Source organism: Hipposideros armiger, unplaced genomic scaffold, assembly GCF_001890085.2.
Source record: "Hipposideros armiger isolate ML-2016 unplaced genomic scaffold, ASM189008v1 scaffold_8, whole genome shotgun sequence".
NCBI lineage: Eukaryota > Metazoa > Chordata > Mammalia > Chiroptera > Hipposideridae > Hipposideros > Hipposideros armiger.
The window spans coordinates 1,061,391-1,088,995 of record NW_017731358.1 but is presented as its reverse complement, the minus strand read 5'-3'; the positions used below and the strand labels follow the sequence as shown (position 1 = coordinate 1,088,995).

At 45.0% G+C, this 27,605-nt stretch overlaps 1 protein-coding gene across 2 annotated transcripts in view; it reads left to right on the top strand.

Moving 5' to 3' along the window:
* Nucleotides 1–27,605, top strand: part of TMEM44 (transmembrane protein 44) — a 76,546-nt gene that overhangs the window by 35,736 nt on the left and 13,205 nt on the right. Inside the window, exon 10 of one of the 2 annotated variants that reach the window (XM_019651301.1) lies at nucleotides 2,357–2,726. The exons of the other annotated variant lie outside the window; for it this stretch is intronic. Coding sequence (XP_019506846.1) covers nucleotides 2,357–2,365 — 9 coding nt within the window. The 3' untranslated portion in view covers nucleotides 2,366–2,726. Of the gene's footprint in view, nucleotides 1–2,356; nucleotides 2,727–27,605 lie in introns of those variants that run through there. 2 annotated transcript variants of the gene reach the window in all.

The following is a 27,605-nucleotide window of genomic DNA, read 5'->3' as shown; positions in this document are numbered from 1 at the left end:
AACCAAAAACTGTAACACCTTGTTTCCAAACTTGGGGAGTCTGGTCACTTCATGCACTTTCTTCTATTATTGGCAGTTTATTTTGGTCAAGTCTCATTCTTGCTAAACTATTTGTTCTATTGAAGGACATGTGAAAATTTTTTTCCACAGTGCGAGAAAAAGAAATGGTATCAATCATTAAGGAAAAAAAGGACAGAGATGTCTTAGCAGTGTCTCAAGACTAATTTTGCAACACTTTCAAGATTCTCTCCATTTCATTTTCTTGATCAAGCTCATTCTGGATCATTTTTCTCCACATTTTCTAACTATGGAGGCATTGGTCTACTCTCTTAGACTTTACATTGTTTTTTCCCCCACCTAACGTTCAGGTCTATGTTTTGTCAGAGGAGGCACTGCCTTGAACAAATCCAAGATTTGGTGTCACGTTGACTAAGATCTCTTCAAGAAATTTACACATGTCTGCCCGATATTATTCCAAGGGTCATCATCAGGTGAGAGGGACGATCTTAGAGAAGTTCAAGATGGTGCTAAATCGAATGATTTACTAGAGAATATCTGATTTGCTTTTTCTTTACCTAACTCTGAAAGCCAAACAAAGCTTCCCGAACAGCATCTCTTGGGTCAGACACTGCACTCAACAGCGCATTCGTTAACTTAAAGTGTCTTCAGATTAATTTCAGTGAGTCCCTCGCTAGCATACCCTACTCGGCATACCCTACTGATGCCATTGGAGAAATTTTCCACCAGTTGCCGGTACTGGCGGTAGAGAACGCGGCTCTGCTCTTCTTGGTCCTCAGGGTCTGCAGGTGTGACTGCAGCGGGGCTTAGTCTCTCTCAGGGGTCGGGGTGCTTGGCCTCCTCTCTTCAGCCTCCATTGGGCTCATCCACAACCTTCACGGGGTGGGAGCCAGGAAGTGGTCTGTCTACTCAAGCTGCGAGGTCCCGGTCCCGGCTGTTGGCACCTTCAGAAGCGAATCCTGGCTCCTACTGCCTATCTCCTCTGACAAGTAGCCAAACCCCAGCGTCTTGCGGCCCTGCGGGACTTCCCGGAGGGGAGGAAATGCGCTGCTGGACGCGTGCGCACCCCGCCGCCGCTTCACACGAATTCCGCGAGTCCCGCAGGATCGCCTTAGGGGGCCACCGAGCGCTGGTTCCTGCCTGGCTGCAGCCGGGTGCGGGCCTCGGGAGAACAGCCCAGAGCGTCTTCTAGTGCATATTTGACACCCCTGGTTGTTTTTTGTTTTTTTTTTTTAAAGATTTTTATTGGGGAATTGGGGGTATGGGAACAGTGCTGGGGAATTGGGGGAAGGGGAACAGACAAGTTGCTGTCGTTTTGTTCTTCAGTCTAGTTGTGGAGGACGCTGCTTCACTGGCCCAAGTTGGCACCATCATTGCACTCTTCCCGGGTGAGGCACATCAGTCACCGGCTTCTGGATGGCCGCTCACGCAGGTGCTGGCCGCTCATGCTGGCTGCTGGCTACACACGGTAGCCCATGGCAACCCACTGCCACAGGGGCTGCAGCCTAGCCGTTGCCGTTGACTCACAGCAGCCCAGCTCCAGGTTGAGCTGTTGTTCATCATCTTAGCTGTGGAGGGCAGTGTCACTGGCCCTCATATGTGGGATCCGAACCGGGGCCCTCTGGCATCCCAAGCCAGTTCTTAACCATCGCGCCACTCGGCCGGCCTGACACCCCTGGTTTTTAAAGGGCTGGTTCCAAGATTATTTTACCGTTCCTAACATATCTGAGGCTGCTCAACATCCTTCATGGTGCAAATCATTCTCTTCTTTGTTTTTAAATACATTACATATGTTTTTTGAAGTAAAGGCAGTGCAGGTACATGGTTTTTAAAAAGAGAATCACTAGCAAAAGGTTTATGAGGAAAAACAGCAGTGCCTTGCTGCCTCCCCTTTGCCCGCAACAGTCGTACTTCTTAGGCAACCACTTTTTTTTGGTTTTTTTAGGGGACCAGTTTTAACGGTTTTGTTTGTTCTGGTAGTTTTCTCTATTCGGTTTGATTTCAAATATCTTTCCAACTTTGAGGTTATAAGGTTATCTTTTTTTTTTTTCTTGGTTGGATTACCTCCAGCTTCCATTAAGTGCAGGCTAATGAGACACAGCCGCTAGGACAGGGCCGCTGGTGTATTGGGACCTGTGTATAAGAACTATCTTCACATCCTTCGGGTTGCTATGGAACCAGTAGTGCCAGAGCCCCCTTGCCCGCCCTGTGATTCCTGAACTAGAATCCAGCTTCCGAGTCCAGCCCTTCCAACTCACAACTGCCTTCAGGGCACCCTGGCAAGTTCTACCCCTCTGCTCTGGACTTGACCTCCATCCTTTTACCTCTCCTTTTGCAGGTGTCTTAGCACTTGGAGCATCTCCAATGCAAGTCTGAGGAATTTCCCAAAACCACAAGTGGAGCAAGGGCCTTCATACACGGCAGCTGCCACCGTCTTTGCCCAGGGGACTGCCTGGCCACGTGTGAAAAGAGCCATTCCATAGGCCTTTCCTTGTGACTAGCAATTGCACTTTGTGGACTGTGTATGTCCTAAAGGTCTGGTATGTGTGATACCTGTTTAAATTTAGGCTACACCCCTGGTGATTTCCAAATCAGGGCAGGGCCTGGGAATCTTTAACAAGCTCCACAAGTGATTCTGTTACAGACAATCCAGGACTACTCCTTGAGAAACCTGCCCTCAGGAATTAGCTTTTAAGCTAATCCATTTGTACAAGAGGTACTCATAGAACTATTTAGAATCGCAAAAAAAAAAAAAAAAAGTGATAAAGCCAGAAAACCCTACTGTTGGGAAAGATTAAACATACAGACGCTCCTTGACTTATGGTGGGGTTATGTCCTTATAAACTCCACTGTAAGTTGAAAATATCATAAGTTGAAAATGCTTTAATACGTCTAACCTACCAAACATCATAGCTCAGCTTAGCCTACTTTAAAACTCGGGACACTTACATTAGCCTACAGTTGGGCAAAATCATCTAACACAAAGTCTATTTTATAATAAAGTGTTGACTATCTCCTGTAATTGATTATACCTATAGCTTTCACACATGGTAAAGTTGAACCACCATGAGTTGAACCATCGTGTAAGTTGGGGACATCTGTACTTTAGTGAAGAAATGATATTTTTCCATGGACTATAAAAGATCATAGAACCATAGACTGAAGAACAGACCTGACTTACCTTGAAATAATCTAGCTCAGTGTGTGAGTGGCTCGCTTTCTCATAACATGAATTCTAACATGGTAAAAAAAAAATCTACAAAAGACAATGTCAAGTAACAAAGTAGAACACAAACGAGTGTGTGCCACTCTTAGCAGTTATTAGTAAACATTGTTTACTAATGAGATCCAAAGAGTCTTATAAGTCATTATAAGACTTTCTATTGTAAAGGGGCTATGTGAATTCTTGTAGTAGTGGTTTCTTGAAAGTGGAAGCAGTTAAATACATCCCCCAAATTAAAAATTTCTCCCCCTACATTCCTTTTTCTTTAAAGTTTGCAGCATAAACACCTTTTATTCAAAAAGAAGCCCCTTGGCTCAAGCAGCTGTTTTAGTTCCAGCTCGTTGCCAATCAAGTCCCATAAGGCCAGAGACAGGGACTGGTAGACCAGATAGAAACTATTCCCAAACCAGAGAAAATAGACAGGAGAGAGCCCCTAGGGAAATATGACAGCCACGTTACTATTTAAAAGCAGGAGAGAAAAAATAAAAATAAAATCAGAAAAGGAAAATTAAAAGGACAGATTTTTTTTTTTTTTAGTTTTTAGTATGAATAAGAAAGCATATGAAAAAGAAAATATATAAGTAACTTTGTCATGGATATGTTTATGAATTTTATACTTTTAAATGCTTTTCGGTACTTTATACTTTTTCAATTAGTATATTTTTATTACATAACTAGACAAAAAAAACTAAAGAAATTTATAGATACATATATGCATCCTCAAAATAAAATTCACATAAACCTTAGAAAATTCATAAGTAACTGTACTGTGGATTCGTGCATGTATTTTTATCTTGCTCTCTGTGTGTATATAGAAATTATATTTCCTTTATATTTTTCAATTTATATCTTTCTGTAATGAGTAGGTATTTCTTTTAAAATTAGACAAAAACAAACTGAAAAAGTGATTCACCATAACTGACAGCCAAGGACCTTGATAGTTGCTAAAAGCATTGGGTGAAAGATTATTGGGAATAGGATATTCACAGTTTCAAAATATCATCCCAAAGAGTCTTATTAATTATAAACGGAAATGTGTTTATTTACAATGATGAAATCTGGACAATATCACTTTAACCAAGGAATCAAATTTACATCACCAAAATGGAATAAATTGACAATGAGTGCCTCCCGATGTAATATCCTGAGCAGGACAAAACATCACCTGTGAAATATTCTTGCCAAAATATTTTAATTGGGATCTATTTTTGATAAATCCAAATTGTGAGACATTCTGTAAAACAGCTACCTTTGATTTTTAAAATGTCAATGTCATGGAGGAAAAAAGAAAGACTGGCAAACTGTTCTGGTTTAAAGGAGTCTAAAGGGAGGAATGGGAAGCTATATGGGATTATTAGGACAATTAAGGAAATTTGAATATGTATGGTATAATTAGTTAACATTTTTATTTCTTGAAAGTGATAATAGTATTTTGGTTGGATAGGAGAATGCCCTGTTTGTAGAATATACAAGTCAAACTAGGAGAAAAGCATCATGATTTGGTAACTTTGAAATGATTCAACAGGAAAAAAAAGTATATATTTTTCATATATATATGTATATGGAGAGAAAGAGGTTAAACAAATGTGACAAAATGGGACCAAGTGGTGAACCCAAGTGAATAGCATGAGCGTGTTCATTATACTATTTGTTCAACTTTTCTGTAGATTTGAAGTTTTACAGAGAAAAAAGTTGGGGAAGAAAGGACAGGAGTAAAGACTGTCACAGTAAGCTCCACCGTGAGATGCCTCTCCATCACATTTGCCAATGAGGACCCTGAAACCCCAGGGCTTTGCGAAGGAAACAGCTGGATTACCAGGGACTGCTTTTTAAACAGCTTCCCAGTATGGCTGGATTCCGTTAATTGTGGGATTATGTCAGGCCACAAAGGGTGGACAGATTCCAGTTTGTCTGATACTAAGAAAAAAAATAGGCCCTCTATTTTAGACAGCCCTGATAAGGTACCTCCATGGATATGAGTAATGGTCAGGCCAAGGGGATGAACCCCGGCTAAGAAAGCTGGACAATGGAATGCCTGGAGCACTATGACAAGGAAATTCTTCCCCTGAATTGCCTTTTCCTATTGAGATAAGATAGGACACAACAAAACGCCAGGCTCAGATGTGCTGTCACCAGTTCCAGCGGGAGCAGCCAGCGCTCAGTCCTGAGCTGAAACTTGAGTGCCTAGTGCTGTCAGCACTGGGTAGTCTTTCGAGGGCTTGCTCTGGCTCACCACACATGGGGCACAGTCTGCCCTCAGACCCAGGAGGCCTGAAGGAAAATCCTCACCACTCTCCACCTGTGAGACGGATCTCTTTCTTTGGTGTTCACACACAAAAAGTTTACTCCTCTCCTGCCTACCTTATTAATGGGCTGCAAAACCTGAACGCAACCTTTGAAAGGGTCTTTTCAACTTCTAAAGGCCATCAAGATATCAGTTATTATTACCTCCTAGGCGTGAAGCAATTCATTTTGTAGCTTCCCCCAGTTTTAGGGCCAATTCCCCTGGATGTCTATTAGGTCCTGAGTACATTTTTATTAGGAGGTGGTATGAGTAAGAGCCCTTTGATCTTCTGAGGAAGAAGGACTGAGATAATTTGAGATGCTCTACTTCCTCCTGAGCAAGCAGAGAGTGGCAGAGAATATTACTCTTTGATATACATACCTTAACCGGGAAATAGATCCCCACAGGCAAGCTGTGACTCACCCAACTGTCCAGAGTGAGTCAGTGTCCCAGCTGAGTGAGCACAGACAATCCACTACTCAGAGTGCTGCAAGGGAGGGGAAGCCGGCCTCCACTCAGTACAGGAAGGCAGCCATGGTGCCTCAGGGGCAGTAGGGCAGAGCTGACAGAGTGGACAGGGAGCAGAGCCTCTGGTCTTCAGGAGGACAGGACTGAGCGAGTGGGTATGTGCTCCAGAGAAAGAATTTAACTCAGCGCCGGAGAGAACTTTCATTTTGCTATGCCCAAGCTGCAGTGCTTGCTGGGAGCTCTCCAACACTCTAGCAACACTATCACCCCTCCTCCAAGATGTTTTGGGGAAGATGCCCCATTGACCAGAGAGATGGATCAGATATGCCAGGACCCTTGCTACCTTAAGAATCTGAGCTATTTTTTGTCTAGCACTGAATTTGGATTAACGTATTCTCTGCTTACTAGCAGTGTGATCTTGGATGTGCTTATTAGCTTTGTGAGCCTTAATTTTCTCAGCTGTAAAATGAAATAACACCTACCCCACTTATTTCATAGGGTTGTTTGAAGCATCAACAGAGATAAAAAATGATTCTTGATGAAATCAGAAAAGTAAATCATAAATCATAAATCTTGCCTCTCTCTCAGTTCTCTGCCCACAGTTCCAGGTGACCAGGTGATTGCCTGGACTGACTGTCCCATGGGCCAGAGCAAAGGTCACATGTGCTCAGGGGTCAGCACTAAATCAGATTTCACTACCCATGGTACCTCTTTGCCATTTATGTCTTTGCTATCCCTCTCTACCTTCACTCTTCCCTTCCCTTCTTCATTTCCATGATGTGCATTCAGCTTGCAAACTTTCTGAGCGGTTACTAAGTCCCAGACACCCTGCTGGGCCAGAGGGGTGTGTAAATAACACCTCATCCTGCAAGTGTGTCTTTCCGGGAGGTGGGGGTGGGTGGGGGGAGACACAGAAAAGGGATGAGGTGAGCAGTGCTCTCAGGGAGGTTGGTGCTGTAGCTGGGGCAAAGCTGGAGGAAGGGAGGCCAGAGACAGGAAGTATTCACAAAAAATGAGACGTCTGAGCCTGTCTTTGAAGAACAGATCACGATTTTCTAAGTAAAACAGGCAAGAAGAAGGCATGAACAAAGTGTATGGATATGATCGCAGGCCCTGTGGGCTTTGCATCCCTGCCCCGTCCGCACCCAGCTCCCTCTCTCTGGTTGGCTCCCACATGCAGCTTCCTTCTAAGCAAGAGGGTTTGAAAATTAGAAAAAGTCCCTGGAAACACTGTTGCCTGCTCACTGTGGGCTGCGAACTATTACTGAGAAACAGAGGCACCAATTCTCAGCCCTGGCCATTCAGCAGAATCACCTGTGTTTTGTCTTTGGTTTTGTTTGAATTCAGATTTGCTGGCCTCACCCTCTCTGTGCTCTGATTCAGTAAATGTGAGACAGGCTCCCGAAACTGGTATGATCCGCTTTCACAAATTTGGAGGGAGAGGTAGCCACATAGTCTTTGTTTTTCCAGGTCCTCACTAAAGACTACACATGTTTGATTGCAGGAAGCCCAGTATCCCTTAATAAAGGTTCCTACCTAGCTTCAGTTGTCTGAGAGCCTGTAGAAGTTCCAAAAAGTGAAGAAGTTGTGATGTGATTAGGTAGGATTAGTCTGGACTCCATTCCCAGAGGGAGAGAATGGACGAGGAGCCGTCCACTGTCCACTACTTACCTTCCCTGTGCCTCTCTTTTCTCATCTGTGAAGTGGGAATAAAAACAGTTCTCGCGTGTTAAGGTAGTGGTGAAGACTTAAAGAGCACAGAGAGTACAATAGCACATAGTAAATGCTCCAAAAATGGTGGCTATTGTTATGGAAGCAGCACAGCCTGCCTTGTGGTCAGGGGTGTGGGCTCTGGAGCCAGACAGTCTTAATCACAGCCTGACAGTTATTCTATAACCTCCATGCCTCGGTTTCCTTCTCTGTACAAATAGGGACGATAATGACTCCCTTACAGAACTGTTATTAAATGAATGAATAAGTGCAAAGCACTTAACATCAATGCTGGGCCAATAACACCAAAGAAATATTAGCAGTTATCATTACTCCTGCTGTGGCCTCTCGCTGCCTCGTGGTGTCTCGCTGCCTCGTGGTGTCGCTGTTGGATACTGGTCCTACCCTGTCCTCAGCTGGAGCCCACCAGCTGTTTTTAGCAGCTTTTCAGGCCCAGCTGTGCTTCTTTGAGAAGGGCCCACCCCTGCCCCCTTTGCTAACCATGGCTAAGTGTACCCCTCCTGAGTCTCCTAATATAGCAGTTCACCTACACAGCTTCCCCCAAGGATACCAGTTGGGACTGCCATCCTGAGTCACACTCAGTTCCAGCCCCACCAACTCGTGGAACCAGACTCTCTGCTCTCCCGCGTTCTTCCCCACAAAGATCCAGTCCAGGGTCTGCAGCTTTTCTTTGACCATCTTGGAGCCTAAATGATCTCAGTACATCCCTTCTTCCAGTGGAAGTTATCAGAGTAAGTCCTGGGATCCCTACGAATTTGTTCAGAGGGCTCTCTGTCCTCTGTGATGCCAAGCGATTGAGCTTAATTAGGGAGATTCCCCAAGAGCTTACCAGGTGCCAACATGTACCCTTCTGCCAGAACCGCTGCCAGCAAATCTAAGATGATGTTTTGCTTCTGAGAGAGGAGGGGGGAAACCCACACATCTAATCTCTGCTTGAAAAGCATATTAGGTGTAATTTTTGAAAACCCCACGCATGATTCTCATATCCAGCCAAGGTAAAGAATCCCCGAAGAAGACCGAGACCTACTGGGTATTAAATAAAACTCACCTGTGCAAGTGGCGGGCTGAGATTATTCCCTGGAGGCTGCCATCCCTCAGAACATTTCGATCCTAGAACATTGGAGCTAAATCTGTCTTCAGAGATCACCTGGCTCAGTGATTCCCAAACTCGGGGAAGGGCAGAATTCCAGGTGGTCTGCTTATTATACAGATTTTCAAATTTTGCTGATTCAGTAGGTCTGGGGGTGAATGGGTGGAGAGGGATCCCAAACCCTAGTGAGATGCCACAAGAAGGGACCCAGGGGAGGGTGTTGGCAAAGGGGGTGGGGGCTGCCCACACAGTCCCGCCCAAGCAGGAACTTATGAGAGGCAAGGATGGCACCTCGGGTAGGATGAGACATGAGGGAGTTGTCATCAGAAGCTAGAAACAAAATACAGTTCTCAAAGTTAAATCTCAGATCTCCTGCCAAATAATATATCTCCTATCTGGGTATTGGGGCATATTTTCAGATGGAAGAAAATGTGTGTCCAAAGCAGGAATTCCAATATCAGAGCTCTCCGTGGGAGCGGAGGTGAACCCCTGGGAATGCAATTCAGGAAGACAATTGCTGCCAGTGGTCAGCGAGGAAAGTCTTGGGCTCCGATGACCTCATGGCTCTTTTCTGTCGCCGGTGACGGGACACTCCCTTCCCTTCTGCCCACCTCCACCCATAGGCATATCAGACAGATGACCACATGAGCACAGGGGAAAAATGTGCCCCATCGATAACACACATTGTCACATGCTGCTGCGCCACCAGCCTCATCTCCCCCAAATCCCGTGACATCAGGCTGAGCAAGCCGGAGTGAGTTCACTGGGAGCTCTCTCCCTGGAGACACAGGAATTTTTGAAAGTTGAATAAGGGTAAACGCCTGATCATGCCTTGAATTCTTTGTGTGAAACCCTGAGCTCCGACAGCTCAAGTCACATTTGCCCCTGGCTCACTGCATGTGGTTTTGTTTCTCTGCGCAGTGTTCATTGTGAGAGGTAAAAGAATATTTCCATCTCTCCCCAGAGGAGTCAGCACAGCAGCCCGTCCAGTCGTAAAGCAGGTAATTGCTGAATCAGCCTAGGTTTAAAGGCTACCTCCTCCAGAGAGCCCACACCTCAGCAGGACTCTCTCCCACCTTTCTGCATTCTGTCAGTGACCCTAAGGTGTCTCCTTACCTCTGAAGAACTCAGTGATAAAAAACTCAGGTCATGGGGCCAGAGCCTCCTAGGTATCAGATTCCCCACATTATCATGCTCTCAAACCCCTGACCGCTCCCCAACCTTTCCCTGCCTCCCACTTGGCTAAATATTTGGGAGCCGAAACAATAGCCTTACTGAAGCAGTGGTGGGCAATTACTGGAAGGTCATGTGATTTTTCAAATTGAACCAATTTGTCAAAGACCATTTTCCTTTCACTCATCACCTCCCCCACACCCCACGATAAGATAGGGTCCCAAGAGCACAATAATCCTTTCCTGACATACAATGTAGAGACTCCTGAGAAAAGAAACAAAAGTGAGGCTAATTTTGGCTTTTCTGAGACTGAAGAAAAGCAGGCAGGCAGGCTCCGTCCAGCTCGAGGAAGCCAGGGTTTTGTTACTCCAGGGTATCTGCTCAGATCAGTAGGGATTTGGAGAACAATGCAAGAAGGGAGGGGGAGATGGGAACCGAGTCTTGGCCCTGGTTGCAGTGATGTGAGCCTTGTCTAGGCTTGAAAAGTCTCTAAAATGACAGCCCATGGCTTCAGACTTTATTCTTTTTTAACTGCAAACTCCTCACCATTCCTCCTTAACCAAATTATTAATGAATTAAAATTTGGGGTTTCCTTACAGACCCAGCAGTGGTCCTCTTCAGGGCTTTTGAAGCTGCTAAAGTTGGAGGCTTATGTGGTTATGCATCAGTGATTTTTTTCGGGGTTAAGTGTCTTTGGCTTTCTCCTTTGATTCTCAAAGGGATCTGCCATCCAAAAAAGATGTGCCCCTCTAGGAAGAGTGTCTCCCCCTACCCCCAGGCAGAGTTCCTGTCCTTTATGGAAATACTGGTCAAATTTCAGTGTGCATTAGAATTAGCTGGGTATCTTGTTACAATGGTTCAGTATTACTGGGTGGGTTCAAGAATCTGTGTTTCTGACAAACTGAAGGTGATGCCCAGGTTGCTGGCCCCACGAGCACACTTTCAGTAGCAAAGCTTAATGGCAAACAGTGATTTTCTCAACCCAAGCCTGGATCATGAGCACAGCCATGTAATCGATCTCTAGTCTAACCTCCCTATGGACACCGGAGTGACGGAAATGCTGCACAATTCTAATCATGTTTTTCCCCCTCCTTAAAATGTTCTGTGTGCCCCACCCCCAAATTAAATAAAGACACCTCAGACTCCATTGTATCACTCCACGAGCAATTAATTCTATTCGCATTGGACTGTGTAAGAGCAAAGACTGGGGGTGGGGGTCAGACTCGTGTCTGAATTCTGTTCCTGCCGTTTATTAGCTTTGTAACCATCTGAACTCCAGTCTCTTCATATGTAGAACGGGACTAAAAACATCTCATGGAGTTATCATGAGGAGCAAATGAGATGGTATGTGCAAAGCATTTAGCACAGTTCCCCGCACATAGCAAATGCTCTATAAGCAGTAGCTGTTGTGACTTAATCATAATATACCCTAGAATTTCCATTTGTCACATGATTCCCTCCTTGGATTGATTATTCTTCCAGTTCCCCTTCTCTAGCTGCATCAAATGCCACCCCTGTCTCAAATCCTTCCTGACCCCTTCCCACCCCCACTCACCATCCAATCATTCACCTCAATTGTAACACTATGGGTGATTTCTTTCTATGCCCTCCCTAGAGCAATGCCCAGCATGGTTTTGGGCACATATTAATAATATCTACTAGTAAAGTTTTATGAAAATGATTGTGTCCGTATTTCTTTTTGTTGTAATACCTACTCCTTAGCTACAATGAACATATATGTATTATCCTATAATTGGAGAGGTTTGTTTGGTTATTTCCCTCCCCCCCCCCATTAATTTAATCCTCAGTAATATCTATTACTTCTGCCCTGACAAGTTGCAGATCTCAAGGGAGTATGGGATTAGCATGGGCATTACCTTATGTTGGAATCAATTCACGCAATAAATATTGGGTTATCGGAAATGTCATGATGCATTTTTGCAACGAAAAACAGAGAAAAAATATGTCATGACTTTTCCGACAACCCAATATTATGGGCATCTTCCACGTACTAGGCACAGTCAGTGATAGTAGTGAAGGTCATCACATTTTCTTGGCAACAGCACAGGGGCATGTGGTCTTCCTTATGGAGCCACTGACTCTGGGACAGCTTCTGCCACCCAGGAAAGGACAGGGTCTACGAGGTCTGACAATTAAGTTTGCGAGCTTATCCTAGAAAAAGTGCTACCTACCTCATTGCTGAATATCACTATGGTCACCTTCGAAGTACTCCCCTTGGGAAGCTATGCACCGACACCAGTGCCTAGTCCACCTTTTAAAGCAATTTTGGAACTCTTTCTGGAATGGCCAGCAGAGCAGTCGTCATATTGCCCTTGATGTCCTGAATGTCATCAAAATGTCTTCCTTTCAATATTTGTTTATCTTCGGGTAAAGAAAGAAGTCATTGGGGGCCAGATCAGGTGAGTAGGGAGGGTGTTCCAATACATTTATTTGTTTACTGGCTAAAAACTCCCTCACAGCCAGTGCCATGTGAGCTGGTGCATTGTCGTGATGCAATGACTTGTTGGTGAAAAGTTCATGTCGTCTAATTTTTTCATACAGCCTTTTCAGCACTTCCAAATAGTAAACTTGGCTAGCTGTGTGTCTAGTCGGTACAAATTCATAATGAATAATCCCTCTGATATCAAAAAAGGTTAGCAACATCGTTGCAACAAGTTCACGAATGTAATTATCAGACCTCATATGCTGAAGCCTCCCTCTGTAAGCCTCATTGTATGTACTCCAGGAACCCATGAATACCAGGAATTCTTCACTGTACACCTAGGCAAGGATCCCATGAAGCTATTTCCAACTTCAGAGTTGTTTGGGCAGAAAATTCTAATTCTCTGAAAAAAATCAATCCTTTTGAGTATTTGTACTCCCATCCAAGCCACAATTCCCTAATAATAAAGGCCTTCACTCAAGCAGCCTACAGCTTACAAAGACCTTTATGTACATTAATGAGATTGATCTTTGTCACAACCCTGAGAGATAGACAGGGCAGGGTTCTAGATTCCCATTTTAAAGCTGAAAGAAAATGGCCTTGTTCACATGGGCCTAGGCAGGGAGGCAACAGACACACATCCATTTCAGAAGACAAGTGCGTGGCAGTGGAAGCAAATTTTCTTGGTCGATGTGACTTTTTGTGGCTACTTTCCATTAGTGGTCCCTCGGCTCTCAGCCAAGTTGTGTTTGGTTGGGAATTATGGATCCTCTGTCCAGCATGACAGTAGCACCTGTGGTTAGTGAGCTTGCCAAGGGGGAAGGTAACTCGCAGAAAATAAGTCAGCGTGTGGTCTCACTGCCCTCCTCATGTGAAGATTTCCTCCATAGCTACCTTTAGAATCAGGGATGTTTGAGCCAGTGCCTGGACCTGAGCCTTTCTCTGCTGAGCTGTAAATCGTGGAGGGATAAGTGACTTCAGCCTTGAATGCACATTTGAATCACCTGGAGAGCTTTAAAAAAAAACACCTAAACAGGAGTCCCACCCTCAGATTCTTGTTCAATTGGTCTAGATAAGGCAGGGGAGTGGTATATTTTACAAGCTCCTTCAGGGAATGTATTCTATAGTCAAGGTGAAGAAACAGGATAGGTTAATCTCTGAGCTCTCCTGAAGAGCTGGGCAGGAGCTCAGGTGTCCTGGTCCACATTCCACAATGCACCATGTGGCCACTCCAGCCTTTAGGTTCAAGGCCATGAAAGACCAGGGAAGACAGCACTAGATAGAAGCCATGGTCAAGTCCCTTATTTGAAAGTGGCAGGCCCGCTGGGGAGCCATGTGTTCCAGGCACACAGCGAGGCAGAGCCAAGCAGATGTCCAGGCATTCAGTCCCCAGGCCAGTGGCCTTGTCTTAATGTCACACAGTGCTGGAAGAAGGTGTAATTACTAGAGAGCAAAAGAACAGTTTTGTCCAAAGTTCCCCCTATAAGGCTTTCACCTAAATGTGCTTTAGAGTTTGGTGAATATCTGCTCATTCCTTCTGCACTTAAATCTATGTGCCTGAGCCCAAGAGAAGCAGGTTATTATTATTCACAGATGAAGCAAAAGTTGTGACTTGCCCTGGTCACACAGCACAATAATAGCAGGGGCTGTGTCATAGAAACAGAAGCCCTTTTTTTTCCTGAAGGAAAACCCCTTCCTTTTCACCATGACTTAACTGCTCAGAAGCAGCAGGTCTCAGCCACAATGAGCTCCACTGAGAAGAGGGGTACACCTGTGTGAGGGGCTCCTGTCCTCTCAACATCCCAGGGAGAAGAGAGAGCCCATTCTAGGCAACACTTCTGTAGTGGGGCAGCTCTGTGGCTCTGCTTTTGGCACCTCAATATCTCTCACATGTTTACCAATTCCTTTCACCTCTTGTCCCCACTGGTTTTTCCTGCCCTTGTGTTCAAGCACAAGCTATCTCAGCTATCCCCAGCTGTACCATTCCATCCGGAAAGGCAAAATAGCAGGAAGGCTCCCAGCCGGGGGTGGAGAAGGTGATGAGAAGGAAAAATGTGAGGCTTGCAGTTGTCCTGTGGGTGAGACGAACAGCTGCAGGGCTGCATTGAACCATAGGGTGCCAAAGTGGAAACTCCTGCTGGCCCCTAGAAAGTGTTGCATATCACCAACACATGCGTAGTCATGGTTTTCTGTTTACAAAGAGTGAGAAGACTGTTTTCATCCAAATCCATTACGTCATGTCGATTTCTCTTGAGCTTCACATGGAGGAGAGTCTTTTTGGAAGCCTGGCTATTGTTTCGCTGCCATCCCACTCCGCTCTAAATTCATCAGCAGCCACAGAGAATGTGCATTCAGAAACTGGGCATCCTATAGACATGTAGCAAGCAAAGGAGGTTGTCCAGGCCAGCAAAGAATTTTTGTGTGTGTGGCTTGGTTTTGAAGTTCCCAGCTGATGCTTCCCTTTCAGGGAAACTGTAAACTCTCCATCCAGGAAGGTTATTGGGGCTGATGAAAACTCTAAGAGACCAAGAACACCATCTATAGGCCCTTTGGCTGGAGTAGCCAAGACAGGGAACCACTTCAGTGAGTCTTGGGCCTCTGCCAGTTGCCCGCCCTTTAGCATTCTGTAAGTACTGCTCTGATCTGGCTTTAATGACCTCTGGCATACCAAGTGTGGCAACCAGCCTCCAACGTGACCCCTAATGACCCTCATCTCTTGCTTTTCACGCCTTGTGTAGTCCCCTTGCACAATGAAGAGGGCCGATCCATGTGACCAATAGGATATTGCAGACCTGATGGTGGGTGGCTTCCCAGGTGAGATCATTAACAAAAATTCAGCTTCCACCTTGGGCCCTTGAATTGCTCACTTGCGGATGCCAGCCGCCGTGTTGTGAGGACCTTCAAGCAACACTGTGGAGAGGCCATGTTGGGAGGAACCAATTTCCAGCGTGAGTTTGTCAGGTACATGAATGAACTATGTCTGGAGGCAGATCCTCCAGTCCCAATTAAGCCTTCAGATTATTCCAGCTCCTCAATGTTTGAGTCTTCAGCTGAGGCACCAGATAGACAGCATGGAGATAAGCTGTCCCCACTCTTCCCTGTCTGAATTCCTGACCCATAAAAATAATGGGATAATAAGCGATTATTGTTGTTTCAGACCACTACGTTATAGGGGTAATTTGTAACGCAGCTATAGATGGCCCCAGCCTAGTTGCATGTGGATACAAGCCATCAAAACAATTGTATCTGCAAAGCTCATCCCACTATATAAAGCAATAATTCAAAGCTGGATTCTTCTATACCTACCTTCTAAATTGCATTCATGTAGTCTTGAGTATTCATAACAGATGTGGGTCTTCCACCTGCAAGCACCAAGGAAGGCTTAAATTCACCTTGCTCATGGAAGAGTTCATACAAAGTCCACTAAAGGAGCCCTCATTTGACCAAACAGTCAACACTCCCTGCTCCTCCCACGGAAATTGCCTTAGCCTGTGGGAAACCGACTTTGGTCTCTACCACTCCTTTGGCATCATCCTCTCCTCAGTCATCAGGCGCCTCTTCCTCTCTAATTCCAGGAGCCTAAGTTCTAATTCTCCTGTAACTTCTTGGTCTACCCTTCTTTTGACTTCCCTGATACCAACCTCCCTTTCTTTCTCTTTGATCCACCTACTGATTCATTTATTTTACTGGCAAATCTTACCCCTCAACCCCCTTTTACCCCAGAATTCTCTAAAGAATCAGCCTTTTTGTCTTTCTGACTAAAGAGAAATAAGATGTCTTGGGAAGGGGCGAGCTTCCTATTCCTGTAGGTGTGTTAGCAGATACAGGGTGACCATCTAGCAGGGCTGGTATGAGAGAGATTCTAGCCATAGTCTCTGAGGCACTACTCAACAATATAAATCTGTAATTATTGAAAGACTTAGATACCAAGATAACTTGGAGAATATTTGGAACCAGGACTGTTATAATCCCAGAATTCAAACTCATCATAAAGAGTCAAAGATGGACAGGATCTTTGAAATCATCTACATGATCGCATCCCCTCTAAACTTCAACTCTCCCTGTAGAGATAACTCCCATTGTTTTCTCATGACTAGATCCATTTTCTGAGAGCTAGTTCCAAGTTCCCTCTAGGAACCTGTATATCCGCCCTTGGATGTATCCCATGCCTCTCAAACTCAGGCTGGCTAAATCAGATGCTCTCTCTTCTCCTCCAAGCCTACTCATCCTCCTGACTTCTTTATCTCAATTAAGCACACTACCCTCTGTTTGGTTCTCCAGGGTAAAACCTTGGAATTATCCTTGTCTCTTTCCTCTGCCTTCCAAATCTGTATTTTATTAGTTGCCAGGACTTATCCATTCTTTCTTCTTAATGTCCCTCTCATTTTTTCCTTCTGTGTTAGTCAGGATTCTCTGGAGAAACAGAATCAAGTGGAAATGGTGGCAGGGATGGAGGTTAGGCATGAATTTCCACTCACCACTACTGACCTGGCTATGGCCCATGCTGAGTGCCCAGTCTGCCAGCAGCAGAGACTGACACTGAGAGCCCTATATGACTCTGGGATAATCAGCTAGTTACTGAGTAGCAAATTGATTACATTGGACCATTTCCATCATGGAAGGGCCAGCTCTTTGTTCTTAATGGAGTAGCCACTTACTCTGGATATGGATTTGCCTTCCCTGCACACAGAGATTGTGCCAAAACTACCATATGTGGACTTATAGAATACTTTATACACCATCACATTATCCCAGACAGCACTGCTTCTGATCAAGGAACTCACTTTATAGCCAATGAAGTGCAGCAATGAATGCTTGTGAGAATCGCTAGTCTTACCATGTTCCCCATCATCCCAGATCAGCTGGTTTGATAGATTGGTGGAACGGCCTTTTGAAGACTCAGTTATAGCACCAGCTAGATAGTAATATCTCGTGGGTGTGGGGCAATGTCCTGTAAGATGCTGTATATTCTCTAAACCAGTATCCAATACATGGTGCTGTTTCTCCCATAGCCAAGATTCATGGGTTCAGGATCAAGGGGGAGAAATGGAAGTCGCTCCACTCACTTATTACTTGCAGTGATTCCCTCGCAAAATTTCTGCTTTCTTTTCTTGTGACTTTAGGCTCTGGTGGTCTAGAGGTCTTAGTACCCAAGGGAGGAATGCTTCTACCAGGAAGCACAAAGATTCCTTTGAACTGGACCTTAAGTCTGCTACTCGGCCACTTGGGTTCCACATACTTCTTTATTAACAGACAAAGAAGGGGATGACAGTCCTGGGCAAAGGATGTGGACATGTCTAAAGAAATTTGATACATAAAGGCACATTTTTCTATCAGTTCTTCTTATGGAAAATAGAACAAAGAAATAAGCACATATATGGAATGGGTCAATTCCAAAGTTCCAACGTAGGTATTTGAGGGATGTGATGGTCTTTTTTTAATGTGTCAAATTGGCTAGACTACAGTGCCCAGTTATTCAATCAAACATTAATCTAGATGTTTCTGTGAAAGTATTTTATAGATATGGTTAAAGTCCTTAATCTGTTAACTTTAAGTAAGGGAGATTACCCTAGATAATTAGTTGTTTCAATCAGCTGAAAGGTTTTAAAAGCAGAGTTGAGGCTTCCAGAGTTGAGAAGAAGAAATTCACCTGCAAGTTCCAGACTACCTTTCCTGTTGGTCTGCCTGATGGATTCCAGACTTACCTAGCCAGCCTCCACAACTGCATAAGCCAATGCCTTGCAGTGAATCTCTTAATATATTAATATTTATCTCCTACTTGTTCTTCTCTAGTTGAATCCTGACTGATAGAGACATTAGAAACCCTTCTCTCCAAAGCCCCTCCCATTTTCCACCTTCCCATTCAATAGAGAAACCTAAGAATTAGGCAGAACCACATGGGCATAATTTTCTCAAATTAATGAAAGAGAACATTGTCATGAAAACCTAGGATGGGGAAGGCAGAGGGACCTCTGTTCCTCTACAAAATGAAAGAGTAAAATTATGTTGACAAAAGGAATATGAAGTACTTATGTAGACCTATTGAAGGTTAACTAGTCTTTTTTTTCTTTCTGTTTTTTTAAATTGAGATATAATTGACATATATAACATTGTGTAAGTTCAAGGTATACAAGGTATTGATTTGATACATTTATATATTGCAACATGATTACCACCGTAGTGTTAACTAACACCTCTATCATGTCACATATTTTTTTGTGGTGAGAACTTAGCAACTTTGAAGTATGTAATACAGTATGGTTGATTATAACCACTATACTGTGCATTAGAGCTCCAGGATGTGTGTATCTACTAGTTGCAAGCTTGTGGTCGTTGGGGTGCAAGACGTGTTTGATTTTTCTTTCTAACCTATTTGGGGGAAAGCAAACTGCACTCTGAAATGGGAGTCCTCTTTGTCTTGGATGTCCTTTATTTCCATTGTTGTGATTCAGAACCACCTCTTCTCTGTACCCAATGGCAGAAAGTGGAGAGAGAAGAGAGAGATGCTGGAGGCTCTATAGATTACAGACACAAGAGGCGACTTGGACCTGGAATTTCCTGGTAAGAGTGTTGGTAACTCAGGAAAATGAGATGGGGAGATGCAGGGACACAAGGAGGATTTAAGAAAGAAAGAGGAAATATGAGAAGGGAGAGAAGGCCTAATGTTAGGAAAAGAAGGGACATCCACAGGGTTGTAGGTCGGGGCAGTGAGGCTTCAGGCATTTGTTCAGGGCAAAAGGACAAATGTGAGAAAAGGGACCCAAGGCTTGACTTCCCACACTCTGACTCTGTATGGTTCACATTCATCACTGGAGCTTTGAGTAAAGAACTGCTCACCCTAATTTGGGTTCTGAAGAATAAAATAGGAAGAGGGAGACCCCCTCCTCCAAGATCAGTGTCAGGAATTGGAAACACCTTCATTGGGTCTGCCAAATGAGCAGCGAATGGGGACAAAAAGAAAGTGTCTTTTGCATGCCCTTTGCAAAGTGACCCAGAGTGTGGAACACTGGGTCGGAGTTACAGGGTGGCAGATTTCAGTTCTGCCAAGAAAGAGCTTTTAATTGTTCTTTCCGAGTAAAGGGAAATGGGTGGCTTTGAGAGGAAGTGAGCATCTTGCCCTTGTGGGTGTTAGTAGGTACATGTGGGTGTTAGTAGTAGGGCTGGTGTAGGAGGGATTCAAAGCAGTGAATTCTGAGGCTCTATTCAAGAATATAATTCTGTAATTATTGAAAGACTCAGATACTGAGATAACATTAAGAATATTTGGGTGCAGGACTATGAGATACTCTATTATAATCTCAGAGTTAAGACTCATCATAGGGAGTCAGAGCTAGATAGGATCTTTAAAATCATCATGTCTGACTTCCCTCCTCTCCCCCTTTTATATAAATTTTAAAAGTAAGGCCTAGAGGGATGTGATTAACTCAAGTTCACACCACTAAAAAGTGGAAGATCTGGGCTAGAACCTGGAACTTGTAGGCACGTTCCACCTCTCAACCTCTTTGCTGGTCTCATTATCAAATCTGTGCAAAAATATCTGGAAACTTACCAGGAAAAAAAATAATGGAAACAATTAAACCTTGACAAACGACAGCTTCTTCAGATATCATTTAAACACATAGAAATATAAGGGACTCAACTGCTGATAACATGAAGGAGAAGGAGTCATTTCACATAAATCTCAGAGATGATGTCATCTAAACATACGAGCAAAAAATATATAAATAAACACACAAGCAGTTAGTGGAAGTTCCAACTCATTATGAAGGAAATGATTCTTATAAATAGTTTTGATCTAGAGATACTGTTTGGCGTCTTCAAATCATAGATTCTTGAAATAGGAAGACATACCATAGAGGTCATCTGATCCAGGGCACATGGATCCTGCAAATATTGGGCAGTTAATGCCATTCTCAACCCTGGGTTTCCATGGTACCTTGTACCAGTCACTGCTGCAGCATTTTGCACATTAAAGGATACCAAATTGAATGGAACTTTTTTCTTTCAACCTGAAAATAGTAGTCTTCCTAATTATAAAGTAAACATGATTATTGTAAAATTTCAAATAATACAAAGAAGTATAAAAAAAGACAAGGAATGGGCCGGCTGAGTGGCTCAGTTGGTTAAGAGCTCGCTCAAGAGTTTGAGCTCTGAGCAACAGCGGTTCGACTCCGGCCCGAGCTGAGCAGCCGCTGAGCTGCCAACAGGTGGCAGGATGTCTCAGCTAAAAAACAAACAAAAACAAACAAAAACAAACAAACAAACAAAAAACACGAGGAATTTCACCACCCAGAGATAAAGACTATCGTTCAATTCAATGAATGTCGTTCAATTATTTCTCTATACATGTATGTTTAAATTTGCGCCTCCATATTTTTTGTAAAATTGGGACCAGATTATAAGAGCAATTTTGTTACATTCTTCTTTTCACTTAATTATTTGTGTAGATCTACATTTTCATTTTAATGGTTGCATGAGAAACCTTAATATTCTGCATGATAAACCTTAATATGCTATACTAAGTCAGACCCTGCCTGATGGATTAGCTGTTACCAGTTTTTTGCTAAATTGGGGGTTATTTCCTGCTTCAGGAGAGAAGTCATCTTTGTCACCCTTAGGAGGGTGAATCATCTCTGGAAACTAAAAGTAACTCGCTTCCTCCAAAGTGGTAAGGGGGGTGATTGTAGGGTGAAGGCTCCCTTCAAAGTGAGCAGGTGGGTGAGAGGCACTACTGTCTCCTCTGACAAAGGGAGTATAAAAAGGACTTTTGGTTTTCTGGAGAAGCTGCCACACTCCAGGTGGTGGCCTTAAGGAGAGGTCAGTGACTGGAGCCCATCTGACCTTGGCTGACTTCCAGGTCAGCTTGCCAGCCTGACCCTGCAGTGCCCACAGCAACAGCCAGAATGGAGGGCTGGCCCAGCCCCTTGTCCAGGACTCAGCTCACCCAGGCCAGCTGCTGCTCTGTGACTAGGACTCCACTCCTGGCCCCAGCAAGAGACATGGCTGCCTAATTCCTTGTTCACTAAATGAATGGAGAGTTTCATTAACTTCTGGGTTCTCGGTACAGATTGCTTAACCAACTGCTACTGTCACCAGCACCTCCCCTCACAGTTATATTGGGTTGTCGCAAAAGTCATGACGTATTTTTTTCTATGTTTTTCGTTGCAAACATGTGTCATGACTTTTCAGACAACCCAATGGTAAGAGACAGCACCATAAATGAATTCCTATGGGTGTTGTATGAGGTGGGGCCTGGGGCACTCTAGCATCTACCCAATCTCTGGGGACAGCATGGGACACAAAAGTACTACCTCCACCACCTCCAGCTGAGGAAGAGGGGAAATGACAATGCAATAATGAGCACCTTTCTAGTGTGTCTTTATGTAGTATCCAGTTATCTCCTTAATATACACTCCTGTAAGTGGAATTGCTGGGTCTGTGGGGGAAAATGCTAAACAAATCTTGCAGTAATGCTGGGTGGCGCCTGGGAAGGACCAGCTGGTCAACTGCTGAGAACATTCACAGGGTAGCAACATATAATAGAAGTAGCTGCTGTCCAGGGTCTGGTCTTGAAGATTTAGAAACTTGATCCCATCAGGGCCCCAAAGTTAATGGGACTCGGAAAGCTGACTCACTCAGAGGAGACTGGAGGGGATAAAGCAGACTGCCAAATGGTTAATTTATAATGAGATGTATAAATGCCAGGGGCAGCGGGCATTTGGGTCAGCCTGAGCAGCCTGTCCTTTCTCACTGTGGGAAGCCAAATCACAACGAGGAAGGCTAATGGTGGCCTTAGAGTAGAAAAAGGAGAGTTAGTTTGGTGATCTGAATGTGGCCTGATGAAGCCTCTGCCTGCCAGGGTGATAAACACCTCTCAGGTGACATTGGCTAAAAAGGGAAGTCAGGTGAGTTCTAAGTACAGAAGCTGTGACTAAGGTGAACCCCAAGCCATTCTCCTTACAGATTTCCTTCTCCTATCTCACAGTCTCTAGTGGCTTGGGGACTCACAGCTTTTCTTGAAGACACAGAGGGTGTAGATAGGTCAAATGACAATATAGGGCCTTTTATTTATTTATTTATTTATTTATTTATTTATTTATTTATTTATTTTTAAAGATTTTATTGGGGAATCGGGGAAAGGGGAACAGACAAGCTGCTGTTGTTTTGTTCTTCAGTCTAGTTGTGGAGGACGTTGCTTCACTGGCCCAAGCTGGCACCATCATTGCGCTCTTCCCGGGCGAGGCAGATCAGTCACCGGCTTCTGGACGGCCGCTCACTGCGGCTGCTGGCTGCTCACGCTGGCTGCCGGCTACACATGGTAACTTATGGCAACCCACTGCAGCAGGGGCTGCAGCCTACGCTATCGCTGGCGACTCATAGCAGCCCAGCTCCAGGTTGAGCTGTTGTTCAGCATCTTAGCTGTAGAGGGCAGTGTCACTGGCCCTCATATGTGGGATCCGAACTGGGGCCCTCTGGCATCCCAAGCCAGTTCTTAACCAACGCGCCACTCGGCCTAGGGCCTTATTTTTTTAATAGCCTATTTGTATTTCACTTTTCTATTTATTTATTCATTTATTCACTTATTCAGCTTATCAAATGATGGTTGAGCATGGGTCAGGTCCTGGAGAGACAGCAGTGAGTAAAATACTTATAGACAAAATTCCTGCTCTCGTGGAGCTCACATTCCAGTAGGGGATAACAAGAATATACATATAATCAAATAAATACACAATAATGAAAACCAATAAACCACTGAATAAATAAGGCAATTGCTAGTTGCAAAAACCTATATGCAAGGTATTAGATGGCAATATTTAGTATGAATGAAAATTAAGCAGGATAAAGGGTTAAAGCATGATAGAGTAGAAGTGGGGAACGACTGTGATAGGGTGATCAAGGAAGGTCTTCCTGATAAGGTGGCATTTGAACAAAGACCAAACTATACAGATACCTGAAGGGAAAGTATTTCAGGTGGAGGAAAGGGCACATGCAGAGGCTATGAGAGTAGCACATGCCTAGAGCGGCAAAGAGATCAATGTGGCTGGAGTATATAAGCAAGGGGAAGAAGTGGTAGGAAATGGGGTCAGAGAAGTAATGGAGTGGGGGGAACAGATCATGTAGGGCTTCGCAGGACCGCATTGTGAAAATTAGATTTTATTCTGAGCGATATGGGAAGCCACCAAAGGATCAGACTTACCTTTTAAAAGGAGTCTGACTGGTGAATGGGAAATAAACTGATTATTCTAGTCTGTCAAAAATAGAACCACTGAAGATTAGGGAAGGGACCTCGGAGATCCAGCGAGACTCTTGCTACTCAAAGTATGACCCATGGACTGGAAGAATTGGCATCACCTGTTAGGTGGAGCTTGTTAGATATGAAGAATCTAGGACCCCACCCCAGACCTCCTGAACCAAAATCTGTATTTCACAAGATCCCCAGGTGATCTATGAGCCCATGGAAGTGTGAGATGCACTGGTCCAGTCCAACCCTTTCATTATTTTACAAGTGATGAAACCAAATGTCAGTCTGCAGAAGTGACTTGCTTGAGATCACATGGCTGTGTTCACAACAGGGCCAAAGCTAGGGCCCAGGTCTCCTGAGTCTGGTGAGCCCACTTTCCATGGCCTTACATGGTCATCAGGCTAATAGATTATAATGTCCATTCACTCAATCAGTCAATAATTCACTCACTCACGAAGGCACCATCCGATGATCATATACCATCATCTTACTGAAGATTTTTACTGATTAAGAACCCAAGAGCAAGTCGAGAGAAACTGCTAAAAGACTAGGCAGATCTAAGTGAACCCACCACCTACACAGATTTTAAAAACAACAAAAAACAAAACAAAACAAAAAACTACTGTAAGTAATATAGGCCTTAGCTGCAATATTTCCCCCAACCCACCTCATTATCTGCTGAGATTTTCTGGAAATGCCCAGTATGTTTAGATGTGGTGCCCCCTGAAATCTTTTTTCCTCCAGGAAGGTGGGAAAAGCACAAATTTCATTGTCTTCTCAGCAGAAAAATCCCCTATGGCCTGAAGAAAAAAAAAAAAATCTCTATGTGGGTACCACCCCAGGATCTTGAAGATTAGACACTGAAACCTAGGTCATGTCCCAAAAAGGAAGAGTCAAGATAGGAAGAACTCTATTTTAAGGAATTGATAGGGTGAATGGCTGGAAGTTTCTACAATGGAAAAAAACAGGTGGGGTTATCATATCTGTCATTGCTATTATTGTTGTTGTTATCAAAAACTTGTAAATAGTGCCCTGAAATTATTGTCCCTTTAGAACAATAAAGGAGATAATGGAGACTTCTGAGTGCATTTGCAAACCCAAAGGGAATATGGCTATTCACCAGCAGCTTTGCTTTTAAGAAAAGTGGCCCAACACTGACTGTTGGAATCGTGGCAATTCCAGGGGCAGGGTTAGGTGTGTTGTTTGAGGACTGAAGAGGGTCAAAGGGCCCTTTAAAGAAATGGTTCTCAGAACGTGGGAAGGGCACTTCTAAGGGGAGAAACCCCACTCTCTAGGAGGCTATCTGAGTCATCCAGGGGGTAGATAGCAGGAGAGAGGGTGAGGAAAGAAAAGGAGTGTTAGAGGAGACCCTGTGGAATCAGGCTTTCACAACAGAGCAGAAAGGAGGGCTTGAAGATGTCTCTGAAAGACCGAGCCTGAGGGATTGGAGGCATGTGTGGGCTCCCTGGGAAGTTATTCAATTTCTGTAATCAATCAAGGTTATGAGCACTAGCTGCTGCCCACCCTCCTCTTCCCCTCTTAGTGTTCAGCACCATAAAGGCCTACTTATTTCGCACCCTAAAGTCAGATGTGGGTGGGGCTGGTGGGGTAGTGCTCCCACACAGCTGTCTTCCAGGGACATGGGCATCCTGGCTGGGCCCATGTGGTAACTTCACCATCTTGGAATCCTTTGCTTCCAACCAGATGGAGAGTAGAGAAAGTAAAGCTTTTTCTTCACCACCACGAACTAGAAGTGACCCATACTTTTCACTTGTTTCTGCTGGGGAGGATTAGTCACATGGCCCCATCTAGCCTCCAGGGGCTGGGAAACCTAGTTCAGCCATAGACCCAGGAAGTGAACCTGGCTGGGGACACAGCCAGCATTCTGCCACAGGGAAGGCGTGCCGCCCACACTGGTGTGGCTACTCAGGGAGCAGGCCTGTGGGCAGGAAGCTTGTCCTGTTAGGAGTGGGGAGCTGTTGGTGACCCTGAGTACAAAGGAGTTTCTTCAGTGCCTCCTCTCTCCAAATCACATCTTGCTGCACTGTCTGGACTGTCCCTGGTTAGGGTTAGGTTTGGAGGTCATCAGGGGTCACTGTGGTTCTGGCAATCCCTACTGGTAAATGGCAGAGGCCTGTACTTTGCTATTTATTGTGGTTGGGCTGTGCAATCTTTTTTTTTTTTTTAAGATTTTATTGGGGAATTGGGGGAGGGGAACAGCGGTGGGGAATCGGTGAAGGGGAACAGACAAGTTGCTGTCCTTTTGTTCTTTAGTCTAGTTGTGGAGGACGCCGCTTCACTGGCCCATGTTGGTATTATCATTGCGCTCTTCCCGAGTGAGACAGATTGGTCGCTGGCCTCTAGACGGCCGCTCACGGCGGCTCTTGGCAGTTCACGCTGGCTCCAGGCCACTCATGCTGGCTGCTGGCCACTCACAGTAGCTTATGGCAGCCCACTGCAGCAGAGGCTGCAGCCTACGCTGTCGCCGGTGACTCACGGCAGCCCAGCTCCAGGTCGAGCTGTTGTTCATCATCTTAGCTGTCAAAGGCAGTGTCACTGGCCCTCATGTGGGATCTGAACCAGGGCCCTGCTGCTCAGAGCTGGCGCCCCAAGCCAGCTCTTAACCAACACGCCACTCGGCCAGCCCTGGGCTGTGCAATCTTTAATACTCCTTCCAACACCAAGATTTGGTGATGAATACGCAGGATCTTTGGGTTCTCACCCTGTCTCTACCACTACTTTGATCTCAGGGGAGTCCCTTCTTCCTGGGCCTTAGTTTCCCTAGCTGCAAAGGGAGTGGGTTGGCCCAGATGACCTTAATGTTCTTCCCAGGCCCAAAAGTCTGTACCCCTTAGGGACTAGCTTGAACCAGCCCATTTCTGCCTCTCGTGAGCCCTTGGAAAGGAATGAGGACTGAAAAACCTGGAGTTACTACTGTGAGCGTTGGCCCTACCTGATCCTGCCCAAAATTTCGTAAGGAACTCAGGGACTCCTTCAGCCAGCCAGCTGCTGGCATTCAGTAGCTGGCAACTATCCAAAAAAGCAGGATCTGAACGAGTAGAGGGAGAGTCCCAAGGGCCAGTGCCAGGACCAGAGGTCAGATTTCAAGGCAGCCAAGTGTTCTTCCTGCTTGGAACGCTGTGAGACCCACGTGTGAGCAAGGCTTAGAACACTCATAGATGTGAGACCAAGTACATCAGTCCAGATCCCAGCACATAGCAGATGCACACTCAGAAGTGTTTAATTGGGGAAGGGAGCAGCATAAGAGCTTAAAGAAGGGACTGTTTACAGAGGTGTGGCCAGAGTTCAGGAACCGGCACAGGATGGTGAGGCTCCCAGGCATGAGGACCAGGCCTAAAGGGCAAGGGGAGGAAATGTGGCTGGAGTCTGTAAAAGCTAGAGTTAGTGGGAGAGGGGCCTCCCACAGAAGCCAGGACCCCAGGAGAACAGCACCTCTGCCAGAGTGCAGTAAAGCAAGGGCAAGGCAGGTCAGATGGGTTGGGATGGAGCAGGGAATACATACGTCAATGTGGAGCCTCTTGCTAGTGCCTCCCATTGGCCAAACCCAACAGGATGCTGAGGGAACAGGGAGCCTGGTGTTGCAGTTATAGAGAACCCAGAGGGCACAGAGCAGGGCAGGGATGGGTGGCGGAGGCACGTGGAGAATAACCAAGACACAAGTCTCAGGTCTCACCTGGTCACCTGTTCTTTCTCCCCATGTCTGTGAGAAGAGCTTGAATGGCTTGAACTGGTACTCCCAATGAAATGCCCAGCCATGTGGGTGGACAGCAGTAATAACGAAGATGGTGACATTATCTTGTTTATGCAACCATGTTCTCCTGCAATAAAAACCAGTTACCTGGAGCATCTTTCACAGCACTGAAGGGGCCAGGTCAAGTTCTCTGCATTTTTCATTTAAGATTTTTTTTTTTT